Source organism: Hemicordylus capensis, chromosome 3, assembly GCF_027244095.1.
Source record: "Hemicordylus capensis ecotype Gifberg chromosome 3, rHemCap1.1.pri, whole genome shotgun sequence".
Classification (NCBI taxonomy): domain Eukaryota; kingdom Metazoa; phylum Chordata; class Lepidosauria; order Squamata; family Cordylidae; genus Hemicordylus; species Hemicordylus capensis.
Window position 1 is genome coordinate 105,916,990 of NC_069659.1, and position 20,139 is coordinate 105,937,128.

At 41.1% G+C, this 20,139-nt stretch overlaps 1 protein-coding gene across 21 annotated transcripts in view; it reads left to right on the top strand.

The window, feature by feature from the left end:
* Nucleotides 1–20,139, top strand: part of DMD (dystrophin) — a 1,901,967-nt gene that overhangs the window by 1,802,288 nt on the left and 79,540 nt on the right. For all 21 annotated transcript variants that reach the window (XM_053308495.1, XM_053308494.1, XM_053308505.1 and 18 more), the window contains 2 exons: nt 2,992–3,077; nt 6,006–6,163. In XM_053308495.1, the coding sequence (XP_053164470.1) occupies nt 2,992–3,077; nt 6,006–6,163 (244 nt within the window). The remainder of the gene's footprint in view (nt 1–2,991; nt 3,078–6,005; nt 6,164–20,139) is intronic.

Below are 20,139 nucleotides of genomic sequence, written 5' to 3' on the forward strand. Positions count from 1 at the left end.
CATTAGCAAGTTCTTTTAGTATGCTCTCATTCAGATTGATAGATTTTATTCGCCAACTCCTTCTCAATCTTGAGCTGTAATCCTGAGCTCTCACCATTCATGCTGCTTTTGTGATGTTCCACACAGTTCTAATAGAGGCAAACTGAACAGTTTAGCCTTCTCTTTGTCACCTGTTAATATTCACAAATACTACTGAACAGCAGGCTTACAGTTTCCTCCTTGTTGTTACTTTAAACATAACTAGAGAACCCCTTTTTGTTTATCTTAGTGTCCGTTACCAGACTCCCCTCATCTGGAATTTTAGCTTTGCTGACTCTGGTTGACAGCCTGATTAACGAAGCACTGGTGCAACAGGAGAAACACTGATATAGCACCATCATTGCATCTTCCTAAAGCATTCCGGACTAACGCTACACTGGTGCTTGCATTTGAGAGAGAATTACAACAACCTCCCCTTCCCCCAGGAGCCCTCTGTCACTCAAAATACATCTGTTAGGGCTGTGTGACCTTTAGGGACATATTTTCATATGTCACGGAATGTTCCCTGGGAAACAGGAGGTGTTTGATTATTTGCACCCACTGTTGAGGCAGCGGGGGAGCTGAGTTAGTTGAACTCTTCAGAAGCAGTGGTGGTTCTCCCATTGCACTGTTGCTTCATTAGTCACTATTCAGGATGATCAGCCACTGTCCTTCCGAATCTGGGCTACTTGTCTGTACAGATGTCCCTTGCCAACCACCAGAATTCTGTTCCTAGAAACCCTCATGGTTGGTAAGGCATAGGATTACATTGTAAACAGGTAGGGGAATTGCGAGTGCTGAAGTGCCTACAATCCACAAAAAAGGTTACAAAATCCCCCCTGATCCCCGGAAATGACCCTAAGACCCCAGAAATGACCCCATGACCCTCAAATTGACCCCATGACTCTGGAAATCAGTTTTTAAAAAAGGCAGAACATTTTAAAAAATTGGCTCCCACCATGAATACTCAAGTCATAGTTGGCAAGGGGGGCGACAGTTTGCCAGTTGCGGATACTCAAATCCATGATTAGCAAACCCGTAGTTGGTGAGGGACAACAGTATTCATTTTTGGTTATCTGTCCTTCCTACTATTTCTTATATGTGTCCTTTTGATTTTCATTTCATAGCTAAGCTTTTTGTGCAGCCACATTGGCTCTTTTAGATGGTTCCCCTTTTTCTCATTAGGAAATTCCCACCCATCTTGGGCTTCATTCCTCACTAGTTTATCTAGTCATAGAATCCTACTTAGCACTTCTCTGAACTTATTAAAATCAACTTTCCTGAAATCCATGTTTGATTATGCTTACATTTAGCTTTCCATAACATCAGGGGTTCTCAAATTTGGGTCCCCAGATGTTGTTGGTCTACAGCTCCCATCTTCCCCAGCCAAAGGCCATTGTGGTTGAACACTATCAGAGCTGTAGTCAAACAGCATCTGGGGACTGAAGTTTGAGAATCCTGGTATAAGATCAAGAACTCCAGCATTACTACTTCGCTTTCCCCCAAACCTCTCACTGACCAGCTCTCCCCTATTGGTTAGGATCAAGATGAGGATAGCTAATCTCCTAGTTTGTTCCTCCAGTTTCTGCAAGAGGAAGTTGTCAGACGTTTGCTGGAGATTCAGTGCTTAGCAGAATTTGTTTCCCACACATATCAGGATTGTTGAAGTTCCCATTACTACTGATTCTTCTTTTTGGTTTTTTTAAGCATCTGTAATTTGTTTCAGGAAAGCATCATCCACATCCTCTCCTTGGTATGGTGGTCTGTAGTAGGCGACAGCTACATTATTATTTTTGTATATCCAGATGTGCACTGGATTTCTGCATTAGCTCTCTTGGATTTCTATGTAGGTGAACACGCTTTTTATATACAATGCCACGCCCCCTTTCTTTCTGTTGTATCTGGTTTTTTTGAACTAGTTATATTCGTTGATCATTACACTCCAACCATTTGAGTCATTCCACCAAGTCTCAGTTATGCCTATCAAGTCATATTTTTCTTCTTGTACTAAGAGTTCAGGCTCATCTTATCTTCAATACTCTGCATTAGTGTATAGATATAACAAACCATTGGTATTGTGGTCCAATGTCTCTGCTGCTATTTTATTGTGTAATGATGATATGTCATCATATTTTATATCTATGTAGCTCAAGTTCATATCATATATATATCATTAAGTGAGATTCATGAGACCCTAGTATACAAAGGAAGCTCCTAAACCATTCAAAAAACACATTGCATAGCAACACTAAATAACTCAGCTTTCTGAATAGCAGAGCTGAGGAGCCATTCAGGAATATTAAAACAGCAAGAGTCCTTGGTCACTTAGCCCATTTTAAAGTATATTTCATTAGTGAAATTTGAAGATTGTTAAAAGGATCTCATTTTTGTAGAAACAATTTTGGAAAGAACCTGAGATCTATAGAGATAAAAGTAAAAGAACAATAATGGCATTGACTGTGATAAGAAACATGCAACTCTTAAATTATTCACTACTTATGACCAGTTAAGTACCAGAGTACCAATTTAAGAAAAAATTTCTAAGTCTCTTAGTGTACATTTTAAAAAGCAAAATACCTGTAGGGCAGAATATTTAAAGCTTACTTCTAGGTAAGCAAATTGTTTTAGCTTTGCATACTACGACAAACTGCCATTCAGCTGTGTGAATGAGTCATATGATTTATAGAGAAAACCAAAATTTGTCCTTTCTACAGATGCTTCCTATAAAAATTATAATGTGTGTATATACAGTTCTGAAACACTGCTAGCCTATTTGCATAATTGTTTTATTGTAAGGTTAACTATTTCATTGTTACTGCTTTGTAGCTATGCTTCACAAAAGGGTTTGGAGAATAATTTCTTCTTTTTTATTCTTTTAAATTTCTACACTTTAATTGATACAGTTTAAAATAGTAAATTGTACCTGTTGATTGTATTATGACTTTTTCTTTTTCCTATGTTTAATTTCAATAGGGGTCGAACAGGAAGGATCCGGGTCTTATCTTTTAAAACTGGTGTAATTTCCTTGTGTAAAGCACATCTGGAAGATAAGTACAGGTGTAAGTCATGTTTCAAGTATTTTGTAGTTTTATTATGTTTGTGTGTTTCTGCTATTTGCTCCAGAAACACAGCATTTAGAATAGAAGTCAATTAGTTAAGAGTTAACACACATTTTCCTTTTTCTCTTTTTAAGCAAACAACAAAAGTTGTTTCTGAGGTGCTATGATTTTCATCGTGTGACACTTTCTATAAAATATATTTTTTGGATATTTTCTCGTTTTTTGTGGGGCCTTCCTCTTATGCTCGTCAAAATTTTTTTCCTAAAGCCCAGAGACACTTTAATTGAATAATACATGTGCACGAGGTCACTTTCAGTCAATCCACGGCCCACATTAGACCATTCCTGTGGAAAACATAATCAGATAATTACATGCCCAAACCTTCTGTTGATATTTTCAGGAAATGTGGGATTTAAAAAAAAAAAATCACTCCATAATGAGCCCTTCTGATATTTGACAAACATGACAAAACTGAGTTCTGAATTCTTTCTGATATTTGCCATTTTAATTGCTATTGGATTTTGGTGGACAGCAATATGCTTGCTTTGTGGCCAGGATGTTTACATTTACAGTGATATAAACTGTGGTTTTAGCTTGGATTTTTAACTTGTTTAATTTGGTTAATTTTATTAGTCTGTTTTTATATTGTGACTCTTTTATAAATGTTGGGAGCCACCCCAAGCAGTAATGTGCTGGAGGGGTGGGGTATAAATATTTTAAATAAATAATAAACAAACAAATAGGATAAATGAAACAAAAAATTAAAAATGGATTAGTTTCTGTTTATAGGCCAAGATCCAAAAAATTACTGTAGGCATGTCCAGTGGTAGTTTCTTCTTTGAACAGCAGATCTCACTTTTAAATGTCCCATTGATCTGCAGTGTGGCATGGTGGGACTGATGATTGGAAAATACAAGCTAAAAATCCTATGTGTGCGTTCACCTAATCTGGGTGGTTCATCAGATCCTAGCCGTGCTTGTTTACTTGCTTGCATCCTTCAGGATGGAATAGACTCCAAAGAAAATAAATATTCCGTACTCGTGTAAGCCTCTTCTGGTTTGAGGGCATGATGATAATTTTCCTATTCCAGAAATGGTATCAACGTGGGCACTAAAACATCTGCGTGTTTTAAGTAGAACTTCTGAAGCTTTATTTCTGTCCTCAGTCCATATAATAGTATAGCTAAAAATTAGTTTGTCTTATAAAATTTTTCCAGTGCTTAGCGTTATGAAAGACAGAAGATAAAAATGTTTATCCAGACTGATCTCATCTGTTGGTGTTTCTCAGGAAAGGTTTTCAGTAGATGGTACTAATGACTTAGCTGCTAATTATTCTTCAGCATATTTATTTGTATTTTAAAGAAATAATAAATTGGTTAATGTGCCCCCCAAGTCATTTCTGGTGCTTCTTAGACAAAAGCTGCTCTTGGTTACTTATAGCTACACTTCTAGAAGTGGTTTCTTCACACTATCTCTTTGTGGAATTCCTAAAGAGATGGTTCCTGGAGAGAGATAGGCAATATATAACTCTGATGTTCATCCATCTACTTACATAACCTGATAGTATTGATTCATTGGTTCTACTGCAAAGAAACTTCCTAAATCCAGATTACAGAAAAGAGCCCTAGATTATGTATACTAGATCACTCTTAGCTAGGAATGTCTTTAATAGGCAAATTAAATGGAAGCAACATAAAAGCACATGTTAAAAGCTCAAGTTATGACACTTGTATACTATACTCGAGCGACTCTATAACGGCACCCTAGTGGAAATGAAATATTAAAGAGACTGTAGGATTAAAACCACATTATTTTTAAATTGCTGAGATTTTTTTTAATGTTTTGAAAAATAAGCAAGATTTATTCAGGTCATGTATTGGTAACTGGGATAGTACCAAATAAATATTTCAGTTGATCATAACTTGATTTTTTTCTTATTAAAAACTTTAACATATCCTCAAAATACGTGCAGTATAACTACTTCACAGTAAATTAAATTGAACTCATGGTACAATTTGTGATATGAACATTCCCAGTGGGCAATGCAGCTTTGTTCTGTGAAGTGTTATTCTTTCTATAACATTGGATTATGTGCAGTATGAAATACCTGTCAAAACCAAACCAAGCTGTTCTGGGTTTTTCCCCCCAATGATTGATGTGAATAAGAAAGAGATAGGGAATCTGGGTTACATGCATATATCATTCTGGAATACTTCTGTGCTTGTATTCTGTCATCCTAATTGTGAACACTTTCACATGCAAGTAAATCCCATTTATTTCAGTGGGGAAATTGAAGACATATAAGCATAGAGTATTGTTTGAATTTCTATTGATAAGTGCTGCAAAGCAGTTATTTCAAAACTATGAGAAAAGACTGGAATCTCCAGATTGCAAAACTGTGACCAAAATAATAAGAAGAAAAGAATCATGAAGATGTCTTACCATTTACATAAGAATGTAAGAACAGCCCTGCTGGATCAGGCCCAAGGCCCATCTAGTCCAGTATCCTGTTTCACACAGTGGCCCAGCAGATGCCACTGGAAGCCTACAGGCAGGAGTTGAGGGCATGCCCTCTCTCCTGCTGTTACTCCCCTGCAACTGGTACTCACAGGCATCCTGCCTTTGAGGAATTGGTTGGAATCTCTGAAAACAAATTTATTTCTAAAATATTTATTTATTTACTTATTTATTTGTATATACTGCCTAACCAAAGAATCACTTGGCATAAAAACAAAACAATTAAAATACCAAAATTAAAATAAACTAATTAAAATAGTTAAAACAATTAAAACAACCATCAAAGTGCTGGTTAGAAAGATGTGTGTTGAATTATGGAGATCATATACGGAGATCAGAGATACAGTGTATAGCTACAACTCATTGTTCTCATTGTTTAATGGCTTTTGCTGTTTTGTTTCCCTTCCTCTAGATCTGTTCAAGCAGGTAGCCAGTCCCACTGGATTCTGTGATCAGCGCCGTCTGGGCCTCCTCCTGCATGATTCTATCCAGATCCCCCGGCAGCTGGGCGAAGTTGCCTCTTTTGGTGGCAGTAACATTGAGCCCAGTGTGAGGAGCTGTTTTCAGTTTGTAAGTATGCTCTGCCTTTATTTATTTATTTATTTATTTGATTTCTATACCGCCCTTCCAAAAATGGCTCAGGGCGGTTTACACAGAGTAATTATAAATAAATAAGATGGATCCCTGTCCCCAGAGGGCTCACAATCTAAAAAGAAATATAAGATAGACACCAGCAACAGTCACTGGAGGTACTGTACTGGGGGTGGATAGGGCCAGTTACTCTCCCCCTGCTAAACGGCCTTATGCCGTTTAATTTTTAATTCCAAATGTTGTGCTTTAATGCGTAAACCTCAGTGCAGTAGAAGAAACACTGCAGAACATAGCATCATCCAAAGTCATGATTTTTTAACACACACGTAGGAATTCCTACTCCCAAGTAGTCCTATTGGTTACACTGCATGCCCCCCAAACTTTTCAGGGCACAAAACCCACAATGATTTAACATTTCACTCCAGGGAGTGAAGCAGTGACCCTCTCATCCCAAGCATGGTGCCCTGCATGACTCACTGAGAATGTGTGCAGTTAGCAAATTAAAATGTAGATTTCAAACCCCACACTAATGAGGATCCATACTTCAGCATCTCAGTTCTCAGCATTTCAGCTGAAAGGACACACTGTGACTGATCTTAAGGCAATCTGGGAGCTGCTGAAGTGCAGTCTACAGGCCAGTCACCCACAATTATCACATCTTTTTCTTGGTTTCTTGTCAGCTGTCCTGGGCACACACTTCCTGAGTACATACAATACCAGTGTCTTCTGTCCATCCAAGTCAAACACAGATAGCAGTGCTTCCCTTTGTTTATGTGGTTGCATTGCTGGGGATATGTCTGGCTTGTTGTGCCTCATGCATACACAAGTCAACTCCTTGCTCAGGAGAGCGTCTGCCAGCTATACACTGTTTTTTTTAAAAAAACAAAACAGCATCCCTTACCACAATTCTCTGAGGGCAGTTCAGATCAAAATAGCCCCACATATATGAGAACATCAGGTTTGTGGCAAGAACACACCTGCCCTGATGTCACTGTTGGATGTGCTGGTGTGCTCTTGGCAGATCCTTTAATTGTGTGAGAGGGATGCTCATCTTAATCACCCTTCTACATACATGTCAACAAGGCTTTGGACTGCATAGAATCTAGATAGGTCCAGATTCCATATACCCCTTGGTATACGGGATATCTATGGGGGCTAAATCAGCCAGGTAGGTGACTGGAGTGCAAGTGGAGAAAGACTTGACTCGAATCCAACAGATTGCGTCATAGAGCACATCTAAAGATCTATGCTCTGGCAATACGTGTGGCAAAGAGGCAGTTCTTTTCTGCCTGTATTGCCTCCGCGCGTCCAGCGGAGTTGTTCAGGGTTATGAAGGGACTAGTATCTGCTCCCCTCCCTTGAACCAGAATTTGGAGTCGTTACTCGCTGTGATGTGTTTACAGAGTTTTTAGCAGATAAAATCTCTTGGATTCAGGCCGACTTAGATGGAGACACCACAATTAATTTAATGTCTGAGCTGGAGGTGCTCAACAACTCCCCTTATGTGATTCGACTGGATCGGTTTCAGTTTGTGACACCTGAGGATGTGGACAAGCTGCTTGGAGCGGTGAGGCCTACCACTTGTTCTCTTGACCCTTGTCCAACATGGCTTGTTCCATCTAGCAGTGATGTTGTTGTATACAGTCTGGTGGAAATCATAAATGCTTATCTGAGGGAGGGCAGGATGCCTCCTTGTCTTAAGGAAGCAATCATTAGACCGCTTCTAAAGAAGCCTGCGTTAGATCCCTCAGAATTGAGCAATTATAGGCCTGTTTCCAACCTCCCATGGCTGGGCAAGGTAATTGAGAGGGTGGTGGCCTCTCAGCTCCAAGTGGTCTTGGAGTAAAGCAATTATCTAGACCCATTTCAAACTTGTTTTCGGGCAGGCTATGGGGTAGAGACTGCCTTGGTCAGCCTGATGGGTGATCTCCAATTGGGAATTGACAGAGTAAGTGTGACTCTGTTGGTCCTTTTGGATCTCTCAGTGGCTTTTGATACTGTTGACCATAGTATCCTTCTGGAGCATCTGAGGGTGTTGGTGGTGGAGAGCACTGTTTAACAGTGGTTCCCCTACTAATTCTTGGATAGATTCCAAATGGTGTCAATTGGAGACTGGTGCTCTTTGAGATCTGAGCTGAAGTATGATGTCCCTCAAGGCTCCCTTTCTCCAATGCTTTTTAACATCTACATGAAACCGCTGGGAGAGATCATCAGGGGATTTGGAGCTGGATGTTACCAGTACGCTGATGACACCCAGATCTACTTCTCCATGTCAACTTCTTCAGGAGCTGACAAAGCCTCCCTAAATGCCTGCCTGGAAGCAGTAATGGGGTGGATGAGCAAGAATAAACTGAAGGTGAATCCAGATAAGACAATAAAACTTCTTGTGCTTGGTCGGAACTCTAGAGACGATTTTGATCTCCCTGTTCTAGATGGGGTCACACTTCCTCAGAAGGAACAGGTTCGCAGTCTGGGAGTACTTCTGGATTCACAACTCTCTCTGGTTTCTCAGGTTGAGTCGGTGGCCAGGGTTGCTTTTTATCAACTCCGGCTGATACCCCAGCTGCGCCTGTTTCTCGAGATCAATGACCTTAAAACAGTGGTACATCTGTTGGTAACCTCCAGTCTTGACTTCTGTAATGTGCTCCACATGGGGCTGCCTTTGTACGTAGTCTGGAAACTTTAGTTGGTTCAGAATGCGGCAGCCAGGGTTGTCTCTGGGTCATCTTGGAGAGACCACATTACTCCTTTACTGATGGAGCTATACTGGCTGCCAATAGGTTTCCAGAAAAAATACAAAGTGCTAGTTATAACTTATAAAGCCCTAAACAACTTAGGCCTTGGGTATCTAAGACAGTGTCTTCTTCACTACGAGCCCCACCGCCCATTGAGGTCATCTGTAGAGGTCCATCTCCAGTTACGCCAACTTGTTTGGTGGCTACACAGAGATAGACCTTCTCGGTCACTGCCCTGAGATTGTGGAATGTGCTCCCTGCTGAGATACGATCCTCCCCATCTCTGGCAATTTTCAAAAAAACACCTGAAAACCCATCTTTTCGCCCAAGCTTAATCAGCTTCCTAAAAAAAAATTAATTTTAATCTCTGGTTTATTTTTAAATTGTTTTCAAGTTTTTTGTATATGTTTTTAATTGGTTTTATGCTATTGTTAACTGCCCAGAGATGAAAGTTTGGGGCAGTGTACAAATTTGATAAATAAAATAAATGTAGAGAGGCGATTCACCTGAAGCAGCCCCAATTGTTGTTCCATGGCTGTACACATTGCTCTGCAATTTGCAGGCTTACTTATCTTTGTTGCAGTCCTCCAGCTTGCTTCTCTAGGTAAACATTCCCTGTCAGTGGGAAGGGTGTTTTTGCATCACAGCACCATCATATTTTCAAACCATACTTCTCTGCCTTAATCGACTTCTGCGAGGTCAGATGCTTCCAAATGCTTTACTTGGTTCAAACACTAGGTCTGACATTGTGGGAGGAATTGGTTGCATGTTCCCCAACTCAAGAACACAGAACTATGCAGTGCCTCAGACTGGTTTTGAGACACTCTCGTCATTGAGAGAAACAAAACTGAAGGTTCCAAAGAGAAACAGGGTATTTTCCCCCCATCCCAAATGGCTTAACATGGACATGGGATAGAAACCACCCCACCATAGAAAGCCTATTTGTTCTGGGGTAGTTTCTACCCTGTGTCATCTTTATTAATAACATAAATATCATAACTGGTAAGGAGCCTCACCTGTGGATATATTATGTACCAGAGTGTAGATAAGAGTTTGACAACAAGAGCATAGCTGGGAGGACAATGGTTTGCTTGTTTTACGCACCTTTATGCAGCTGGGAGTGGAAATCTACCTCAAAATCTGGATAAGTGTTATAAAGCATTTGTCTTAAAATGGTGGTGAAGAAACGATCAACTCCATTTTATGTATGTATGTATTTCCATTTATGTCTTAATAAAAACAATGAAACAATACAGCAGGCAGCATAAGTAGTGGGAAACTACTTATCCTATGTGCCAAAAGCCTTACTGAATTAAAGGATGGGGGGAAGCTTTGACTTGTATTTAAAACATCCATTTGTCTAGTGTGTTTTCCAATGGAGAGCATTTCATAAAAAAGGAACCAAGGCAGAGAAAGCCCTGTTCCTGATAGATGTGAATCAACTTCTAGCAAGAGTAATTCCCATATTTCAAGAAATAGTGCTGCTAGCAAAGTAGCTGAAACAGATAAAAGATAATTGGGAAGACAGTTGCAGACTTGTATCCAGGAACACACACAAGTTGCACATTTGATCCATCAAGAGTATTTATTAAGCATTATGAATTGTTAGAGCCTGTGGGGCAAGACTTGTGGCTACTAAGAGATCTTGGCAGCTAGGGCTTACTTGTGCATAAACGTGGGAGCTGACAAGATGACAAGCTTCTAATTACTATTCAGCATTTATTAAAAAGCTATTCAACACTTATTTAAAAAGCAGCTAGTGTACAATTGGGGAATTGGTAAAATAAATCTATGCTTGTGATACTAGCAAACCAAATCAGTAATGTGAGGAATTTGATAGGCTGCACTTGCCTGCAGTAGTATTAACAAAGAAAAGCAATGCATTCAATAATAACTGGTGAGATGAATGGGATTCTGGAAGGCTTGACTCCTAGCAAGTCCACTTGAGGTTAGCACTACCTCTCTCTTTGCAAGGTATGTGGGAATGGTTTCTGAGACAGGCAGAGGGAGTTGACTGAGAAGACAAGCAGTGAATCGGGGAAACAAGTGATTTGAAAAGCAGTGGAGAGACAAAACAAGTTAATGCACTGCAGCTGGTATATAGGTTGGCCTGGTGTTATAATCCTGCTGTGGTTAAACACTGGTTCAGGAAAGAGGTGAGGTCAGGATCAGAGAAAAAACAAATATGAGAGGGCAGTTCTCCTGGGTTGGTCACTGTAATTTAGGATATTAGCAAAGTAGGTCAGTGTAGAGATTTTTAGAGAATTTTGTTAAGTTTTGAGCATAGTTGGAGAGACCTATTCATGAATAAGAATGTCCACTCTGCTAGCCTGGAATTGGCTTTTGATCCTATGGAGACAAGGCTTAATATATCCAAAGGGGGTCCGGGACCCGATCAGGGCTTAGTGCTGCCTCAGCCTACTAATTAATGGGTCCCTGGCTGGGAACTCCACTTTACTGATTGATAGAAGAGAAAGTAATCCCTGTCCTAAAGTGGGTGATTACAGGGGCTGTATCTACTTTTCCTGTTGCCTTCCTGGGTTGGAACAACCAGGTTGGAGATCTGCTTGGTGAGGTGACTCTGAGGCAGCTAGGTTAGTGGCTTATGAGTGGTCGAGAAACCCAAAATAGTGAAATTAGCCTTTTAGACCAGATATTCTCAGAATTGGGTGCTAAGAGGTATGTGTGGGCACATGTTAAACATCACACTCCATGGCTCTGCTTTGCTCAGTCAGGAAATTAGCATCAAATGGATGCAGACCAGTCAACAGCAATCTTTAACCTTAAAGTACTTTAGGAAAGCTGGCCGCAGTATGGATGCACTGGAAAAAACAAAGGAAGGTAGACACATGTGTTTGAAAACAAAGAGTTGCTTTCTTAAAGGGTAATAGGGGTACAGAATGTGAAAAGAGGATGTTTAGCTTTAATGCTGGCCGGAGGAAAGAGGCTTGAGGGTGAAAGAAAAAGAAACAGAAAAGCTGTTTTTCATAGTTACCTGCTTCTAGCCAGGGATCCGTCTCTCCTGTTGGCTCAAGCCTGAGGCAAGCAATGAGGTGTGCCAAGCAGTGTGGGATACTGAGTCTGTTGGCAATTGCAGGGTGCAAGTGTGCATGGCAAGAGCGCGATGCCATCTTTGAGGGGGCTTTTATAGGCTAAGTCATACCCTGAGGCATGACTAAGAAGCTTCAATGGAGGAAACTGATAAAGGGCCTCCTTGAGGAATTTTTAGTGTTGTAGAAGTATTTCAAATACGGCATGAATATTAATTATTGATTGGGTTATGTCTAGGGTGGCTCCCATATATGCTCACCCTCAACAGATTCCTATAATAACCATTTCATAAATCCTATAATAACCAGCTCCCCTATAAGTTTACCCTCAGCAAATTCTTTGTGAACCTCTCTTTGACATTCACAAAGGATTTGCTGAAGGTAAGCACCTAAATAGAAATTGGAGGGCGGGTGCATCAAGCAGTCTGGCATTACTCTTTCAAGTCTGATAACAGCAGGGAGGAAATGAGGTGAGAAATTTTGTTTAGCCTTAAAACAGCTCCTTAGTGTATGGGAGGAAGAGAACTTGCATTCCTTTCCTTTTTTCTCTACTATACTCTAATTAGGGTCTGCCCTGCATCTCTCTCTGCCTATGCTCAGATGCAATCAGAGAGGAGAATCTCCTTTAGTCCATTACAGTTGTTTGTAAATGACCTGAAAAGGCACCATAGGGAAATGCATTGCCAGAACAATCTTTTACCTGGAATGTAGCCACCGTTTCTCTTCCAAGCAGGATAGGGAAAGAAAATGACTAAGTGGCTAAGTTTGATGGATACACAGAGGCACCCAAAATGGCATAGCAAGCGTGCCTAGTAACATGGGAATCTCTGGGACTCATCCACAGAATGCACACTCTATTTGGGCTTTGCAATGGGGTGAATGGTCAAGGTAACAAAAATCAGTGCAGCCTCGATTCCCAGGAACAGCTCTGTAAACGATGGATTTTAGTACGTACTACTGTACGTAGTAAATTGTATGAAGCTGAGCGTGGAGTTGTATGTGAAGCTGTTTAAAGAACCAGCAATGAGGGAGGGATTTTATACCTTAAAATTGAGCATATTTGACAAATTAATTGAATACCCTCCACCTTACTCGTATTCAGAGAGAAGGGGCAAGTAAGATTAGTTTTCTAAAGTTAGAATTCCTAATCTCTTGTTGGTGAGGAGCAGCAATGAAATCCTGTGCCTGAATTTATTGTTTTTGTGAGGTTCCGATTGGCTGAATCTCCTAAAGAGTAGAGATCACTATAGGCTTGAGACTTAATCCTTGCTAGTGCTAGTCCTCGGGGCTAAATCAATCAGTAGTAGGAAATCATGTTCACACTTGAGAGGAAATTACTCTGCTGAGGAATTTCTTTTCTATGGTTCGCCTTTAATTTTCTAGGGATGGTATTTTAGCATATGCATACCAAACTTTGTTACTGTTGCATTTAATTCCCCTTCAGGTTCTTCCCAAAGACGTGTTCAGCCCTTTTGCTATCAGAATCAAGCAGAGGAGAAGGGCACAGATGCCAACCTTCCCTTGCATTTCATTGCAAAATGCCTTTTCCTCCTTGGTCTCTGGCATTGCCAGTATAGACCTGAAAAGTTCTGGTTCTGCCTTGAAGAATCATAAGCATATAGTATGGGCTGAAAAGTGTGTGGGGGGGAGTACTCTTAACAGGATTCCTCAAGTCAAATATTTCTCAATTCAGATATGTTGTCTCTTATGGCTAAGAGACTGAATTCCAAGCAATGAGCTGCATTGAGTACATTGTTTGGCCCTTGCAGGTTTCATTACCTTTTCAGTTAGTGTAGGGAGGGCTGCTGATCTACTATCCCCTTTCAGTGGAAGGGGTAGAAGGAGGCTTTAACCCTTTCCCCTCCACCTTAGTAATGTTATGGACCAGGCTCTCTACAGATGTTTTCCACTCCCCCGTCCTGGAGAAGAGCTTCCATTGGTACCAATGGAGCATTTCTTCTGGGTGGGAGAAGCAGCCACAGGGGAGCCTGATCCAGATTGGGATTGTGATGAAGGTAAGAGTTAAAGACTTTATTTAGCCTGCCACAGTCTGCATCAGGCATTGTCCACTGCAACTGATATTTAATAGAAAGAAACCCAGCATGCATATGCTAAACTATGCATTTAGCATAACATGTAGTCTGGCAACTGAGTGTGTCGCCGTTAAAGCAGAAACTGATGGCGAATGGCAACAGTTACTCTGGCACTGGCACACCATGATGCCTTAGATGGTATTGAATAGAGATGTGCAAATCAATTTGAGGCAAATTGATTTTAGCTCTAATTGGGCCAATTCAAGTGATTTGAATTGAATCACCCTTGAAATAAAGGGCCTGATTTGAGCTCGAATTGATTTGAATGCCATTCTGGTGGCTTTTCTCCTTGCTAATTGGTTTTCTGGTACTCACTTCCAAATCAAGTGTTGTCATGGGCAAATGTGTTCCCATTGGCTGATCCAGGAGGGTGGAAGGAGGGAGAACAAAAAATGTGGGAATTTTCAAAATGTTTTCAAAGGGCTTGGGGAGGGGAGGCAGAGTGAGCCCTTAGTGTGCCATTGAAGAGGAAGGAAGGAATCAAGGAAGGTATGATTTTGTGGTTTTCTTTTCTCGGCTCTGAGTATAATATGTTGTGCTATTAACGATGTTGTTTTGCTGGATCTCAGATTTACAAAGGCAGAGCTTGGGTGCTTGCCTGCCTTCCTTGAGATGTGATTTGGTCTATTTTTGAGATGGTGTTGTGGCAAGAAATGGTCAGTGGCAGCTCAGGAGTGTGTGTGTGTGTGTGTGTGTGTGTAATATTTCTTGGTGATTGCTGTGATGAGCTCTGTGTCTGGCCTTGAGACTAACTTGTGTTTTACGGTCTGCTCTGCTCTGCAATCTGCATTCTGTATTGCAAGGTGTACTCAGTCAAAATGTGGCTGAAGGTGTTTTTCTAGTTGAGCTTATGTTTCTGCTTGGTGGGTCCTATATGAGTTTTGGGGGAAGGTTTTAAAAAAATTCACCCACTTGCCCACTCCTTTTGTGGGTTCAGTGATAAGTAGCACCCATTGGGCCCTACCACCCAGCCCACTTTGGTGTCTCTAGGGCCTACTCATGGGGAACAATAGTGTGTTTCAGGTTCCCCATTGTTCCCTGTGGCTGAATCACTTGAATCACTCAAATTGATTCGAATTGATTTGTCGAAACAGCTGGCAGTGGCCACTATTTTGATGAATCAATTCGAGTATTTTGTATTTTGCTATTTGATTCAAGCTCGAATTGAATAGCAGAATCCAATTCATGCACACCTCTAGTACTGAAAGCAGAGGTCTATACTGGGAGATGAAAATGGGTCAATAAATTGAAGGGTCAGAATTAGCATTTCAGAGAAGTATCCACAGACTTCATTATTAGACAGCATAAAACTGTCCTCATTCTGCCTTAAGCACTGTTTGCTTAAAAAGAGCTAAGAAGGGTCTAGTCAATGCAAATCACAATGGAGAATAAAAATACCACCTGTCTTTGTAATTTGGAGAGGGAGCAATAGAGGATAGAAACAAAGGAATCATTTATATGCCTCCTCTTCTTTAAGTTTTAAACTCTTATTTCAAATGCTGGACCACATTGTGAAGCATAAAAGACTTTTCAAAGTGATCCAGTGAGCAGTTCAATACCAAGAATATACCCTTTCCATTGAATCCTTTCTGCATGATAATGGGCAAGTGGAGGACCTCACCAAACATCATTAATCAATCGTCTTGCTTTCTTTGGGGCTTTCCTCCTGCTGTTTAACTTAACTTTGTAGAACTCCTTATTCAGCTGTATGCAAAGTAAAGCAACCAGTATTTACTTAGCTATGGTGGCCATAATTGGTTGAGAGGTGTTTTGGTTTTTTAATATAACGTTTTTGTTTGGGCTTAGGTTCCTCCCCCCACACCCCAAGCTTAATGGTGAGTTGGCTTTCTACACATTGAAAATCCAGATCAGTTTCCTTCCTGGTGCTATATATAGCTTTTCATGTCTACATGCCAGGGCTTGTTTCCCCGCTCTTTTATTCCTACTGTGAACTATTGCTCCCCAAAAACCAAAGAATTACAAATACAGTACTGTTTCCAAAAACTGCTTTGCTCAAGTATGTATAACAATATGCTGTAGGGAGGTTATTATAATTTTATATACCTAGAGGTAGACTCCTGGAGATAGTTGGTCTGAAGACCCTGGTCAACATCAGTGTAGAATTGCTTCATATATTTCAGCTTTTCTTCCAGATTTAATCAAAAGAGAAATAAGTGTAACTGCAAAAGTGTGCTCAATAAAATAACTGATTATCAGTAAAATAACATCTGGAGTTGCCCTTTATACCAGGCCTGCTCAACTTAGGCCCCCCAGCTGTTTTTGGACTACAACTCCCATAATCTTCAGCCACAGCAGCCAATAGCCAGGGATTATGGGAGTTGTAAGCCAACATCTGCAGGAGGGCTGAAGTTGAGCAGGCCTGCCTTATACTGATGTTAACATGACAAGTGAACGTAAGTGTCTTACTGGATCACCGCCAAGGCCTACCTAGTACAACACCCTGTTTGCCACGGTCCCTCACCAGATGCCTCTTGGAAGACTACAAACAGAAGATGAAAGCATGCCCTCTCTGCTGCTGTTGCTCCTCTGCAGCTAATGTTCAGAGGCACCCTGCTTCTAAACTTGGAGGTAGGCTATAGCCATCAAGACTAGAAGCTATTGATAGACCTGCCTTCCATAAATTTGTCTAAACCCTTCTAAAGTCATCCAAGCTGGTTGCCGTCACCACATCCTGTGGCAGAGAATTCCATAGATTATTTATTTACAGTGTGAAAAAGTACTTCCTTTTGTCAGGCCTAAATTTCCTGGCAGTCAGTTTCATAAGATGACCCTGTCATAAGGCAGAGAAAAACTTTTCTCTATGCTCCACACCGTGCATAATTTTATAAATATTTATCATGTTTCCCTTTGTACACAAAGCTGTCTTAAGGTTGGAAATTACCTGATAAAACATTCCAATGTACCAATTTATGTAAATTGGGAGTCAGGAGGGAGAGAGTCCATTGGGAAAGTACTTCAGGAGTGTTCCACTGGCTTCACTCTGTCTCTCTGACTGTCATGGTATACGTAGGCTATAGTCTTTTCTCTCTCATTGGCAAATAGATAATGCTTCTTGTCCGGTATTTATATATCCCTGAATACAGGGATGTATTTAGGAAGCTTCCCTATTTGTACTCTTTTAGAATAAAGTGCATCAAGTACTTTGTTGAAACGGCTCTGCCAACTCCTTTCCTGACAGTTTTAATAGGCAAGAGGTTTGCATGGGAGAAGTCACCTTGAATTCTTCCCAGAAGCAAATATGCATCTGATAAAACACAGGGCTTCTATGTTCTCAACAATAGATTGCTGCCAGGAGAAGTGGCTTCTAGAGGGATAACATCTCCTCTAACAGAGGCAGAAATCAAACTTCTTCTAAACCCTTTGCCCCAAAAGACTTTTATGTGGTGATGGCCTGCCAAATACAGATTGGTCTCCAACATATTTGGGGGAATTGACAATACAAGGGTGCAGCCCTGCTCCAGATATCCTGGATGGAACAGCCTTCTTTGGTCCATTTCAGTTGGGCATTTAAACTTTTTGGAAGACCTGCTTGATGGTTTGAATAGATGATCATTTAGAGACCAAAACGTGAGTGCTTCTTTTTGGCCCTAGTCTTTTCAGTAACATTTGACATTCTGTGTCAGCATTCTGTGGATTTTTTGTTTGACTTTTGGGAAAACACTTATTGGCAACCAAGGGATAATGTTATGCTCATTCTACTAATTTCTCTTTAGGCAACTCGTAGACTGAGAGTCAAGGTACACACACCCTTGCTGGGGGGGGGGGGGAGGGTGTTCGCCTGCCTTCCTCCCCTTTACTTCACTGCATGCTCACATAAAGGGAAACGCTAGGAGTGAGAGGTCTTCCCCCATCCCAGGGTGCCTGTAACATGAGTGTGATGGCTGCTCTTGTTAGAGCTGCCACTGCACTTGGCACAGCCACTCCTTCCCCCCAGCTTGCTTCTGGAAATGGTGGTGGGCCAGGGGGAAGACATTTAAGCTAGTGGGATTGCCCAGACAATTGCAGCTGAGGTTATGCAGAGGCCCATTGCGCATGCGCGGCAGCCTCTAAAGTGGAGGGTTTGGGGGTTAATTAGGGTTAACCCTATCCAGCCGATTTCTTAAATAATAGAGGCTGGCGGGGAGAGGGGGAACCTCCATGAATCCCCCTGCCACCTCAGACAACTCCCCCGGAGGAGGGAAGTGTAAAAAAACCCAAAAACTGAAAGAAAAAACTCATGAACCCTCGGAGGGTGGGTTGGTCCAGAGTCGGACCAAACAGGGATTGGTTCAGTTCGACCCGAACAGTCAAACCTGTTTGTACATCCCTAGTGAGTGTGTGGGTATTTTTATTTTTTAAACCTTAAATATTGGTATCAATGGCATCTTCCTTTAACAGGCATATAGCAATTTCATGGAATAAAATTTTCAGGACCAGTGCCCAAGGAGAAATAATTAAATACTATATTTACCTGAATAGAAGACTACTCTGAGTTTAAGATGACTCCCTTAAAAAGTAGAGGTTAAATACAGGTTATAGCTGCATTTACTTGAAAGGAACAGAACTGAATATAGGATGACCTTCTGATTTCTAATATCAAAAAACTTGGGGGCGGGGGACAATTCTTGGATTCAGGTAAATACTGCACTATTTCCAGACGTTCCACATTCCTGATTATCCTTGCAGCTGTTGTTTGAATTGTTGTTGTGTGGTGTGTTTTTAAGTACACCCATAGGGCCAAACTGTGCATTTAATGTAACATGTTGTTTAGCTCTGAGCCTTGGAGATGCATATTTAATGTTTTGTAATCATAATGCCATGTTCCACAGAGGCCACTTATTTAATATCTGCATAAAGCAGCTGGGTGAGATCTATCTGAAGTGGATGAAAAATCATTGGTTGACTTAGAGCATCCTGCACCTGGAAACAGCATTTTGTGTTATAAACTAGTCTCTGCATGCAGTGATGAGAGGAAGGATGAGGGCTAATTGGAGCTGAATCTAGTAAAGCCGGATAATATTTACAAGACATAATGCTCGTAAGAGGCGAATTTGCGGGCTTGGTTTCTCTGACTAAGTAGGTTTGCAACTTGACATTTCTCTTCGACCCAACTTTGCTACTTGATAAACAGACGATCAGGAATGCCATTTATTTATTACACCCTGTATGCAGCTGCACACCTTCATGAGAAAAGTCTTGCTACTGTCCTGCAATGTACTCTGCATAGTAGGGGTGAGTACAGACACATGTGGTGGTCCAGTCCATTTTCAGACCGAACCGCCGCTCTGGGAACCAGTTTGTCGGACCAACCGGCTGGTCTGGTCAAACCAACAAACCAGCTTGATCTCGTTCATAGTCATTTGCAATTGAAACACTGGAACTACCCTGTTCTCAGCTGAACAGTTCGACTACGAACCAGTCCATACATACTCCTATTGCATAGTCTTCACTGGAAGACAGTTGGAAAACTGCAACTGATATGGTGTGTTGTATTCTGCCTCCACACTATGGCAGGAACATGTTCAGTTTGTTTGCAACAAATGCACTGCGTTTCAGTGAATTTATCTCTTAGCTGGGAGGAGAACTGGTCATGTGGTAAATTGTCCCCTTTGCTAAGCAGGGCCCTCCCTAGGTGGACTACATCCACCTACTCCCCACACACTGGGGTACTCGGTTTATTTTTTTTAGGAATTTTTGAAGTGTTTAGATTCTTTTGTGTTTTCATTAGACACCTTCATTTCTTCTGTTAATTTTGGCCTCACTGCTTTGCAGGTGGAGGTAGGGAATTAGTGGCATTCCATGTTCCAACTACCCCCCAACCCGCAAGTTGCTAGGTACTCAGTTTATATTTTAGGAATTTTTGAGATGTTTAGACTCTTTGGTGTGTAATGAATCTTCATAGGTATTCATTATGAGGAAAGGTTATTAGACACCAAAGAACCTAAAACCAGGGGCATATCTAGGGTGGGGCAGGCAGAGCACGTGCCCCGGGTGCCACTTGAAGGGGGGCGCCATTTTTCAAAATTAAAAAAAATGGCCACCAAAACCCAAATGGCCACCGTGCATGCTAAAATGGC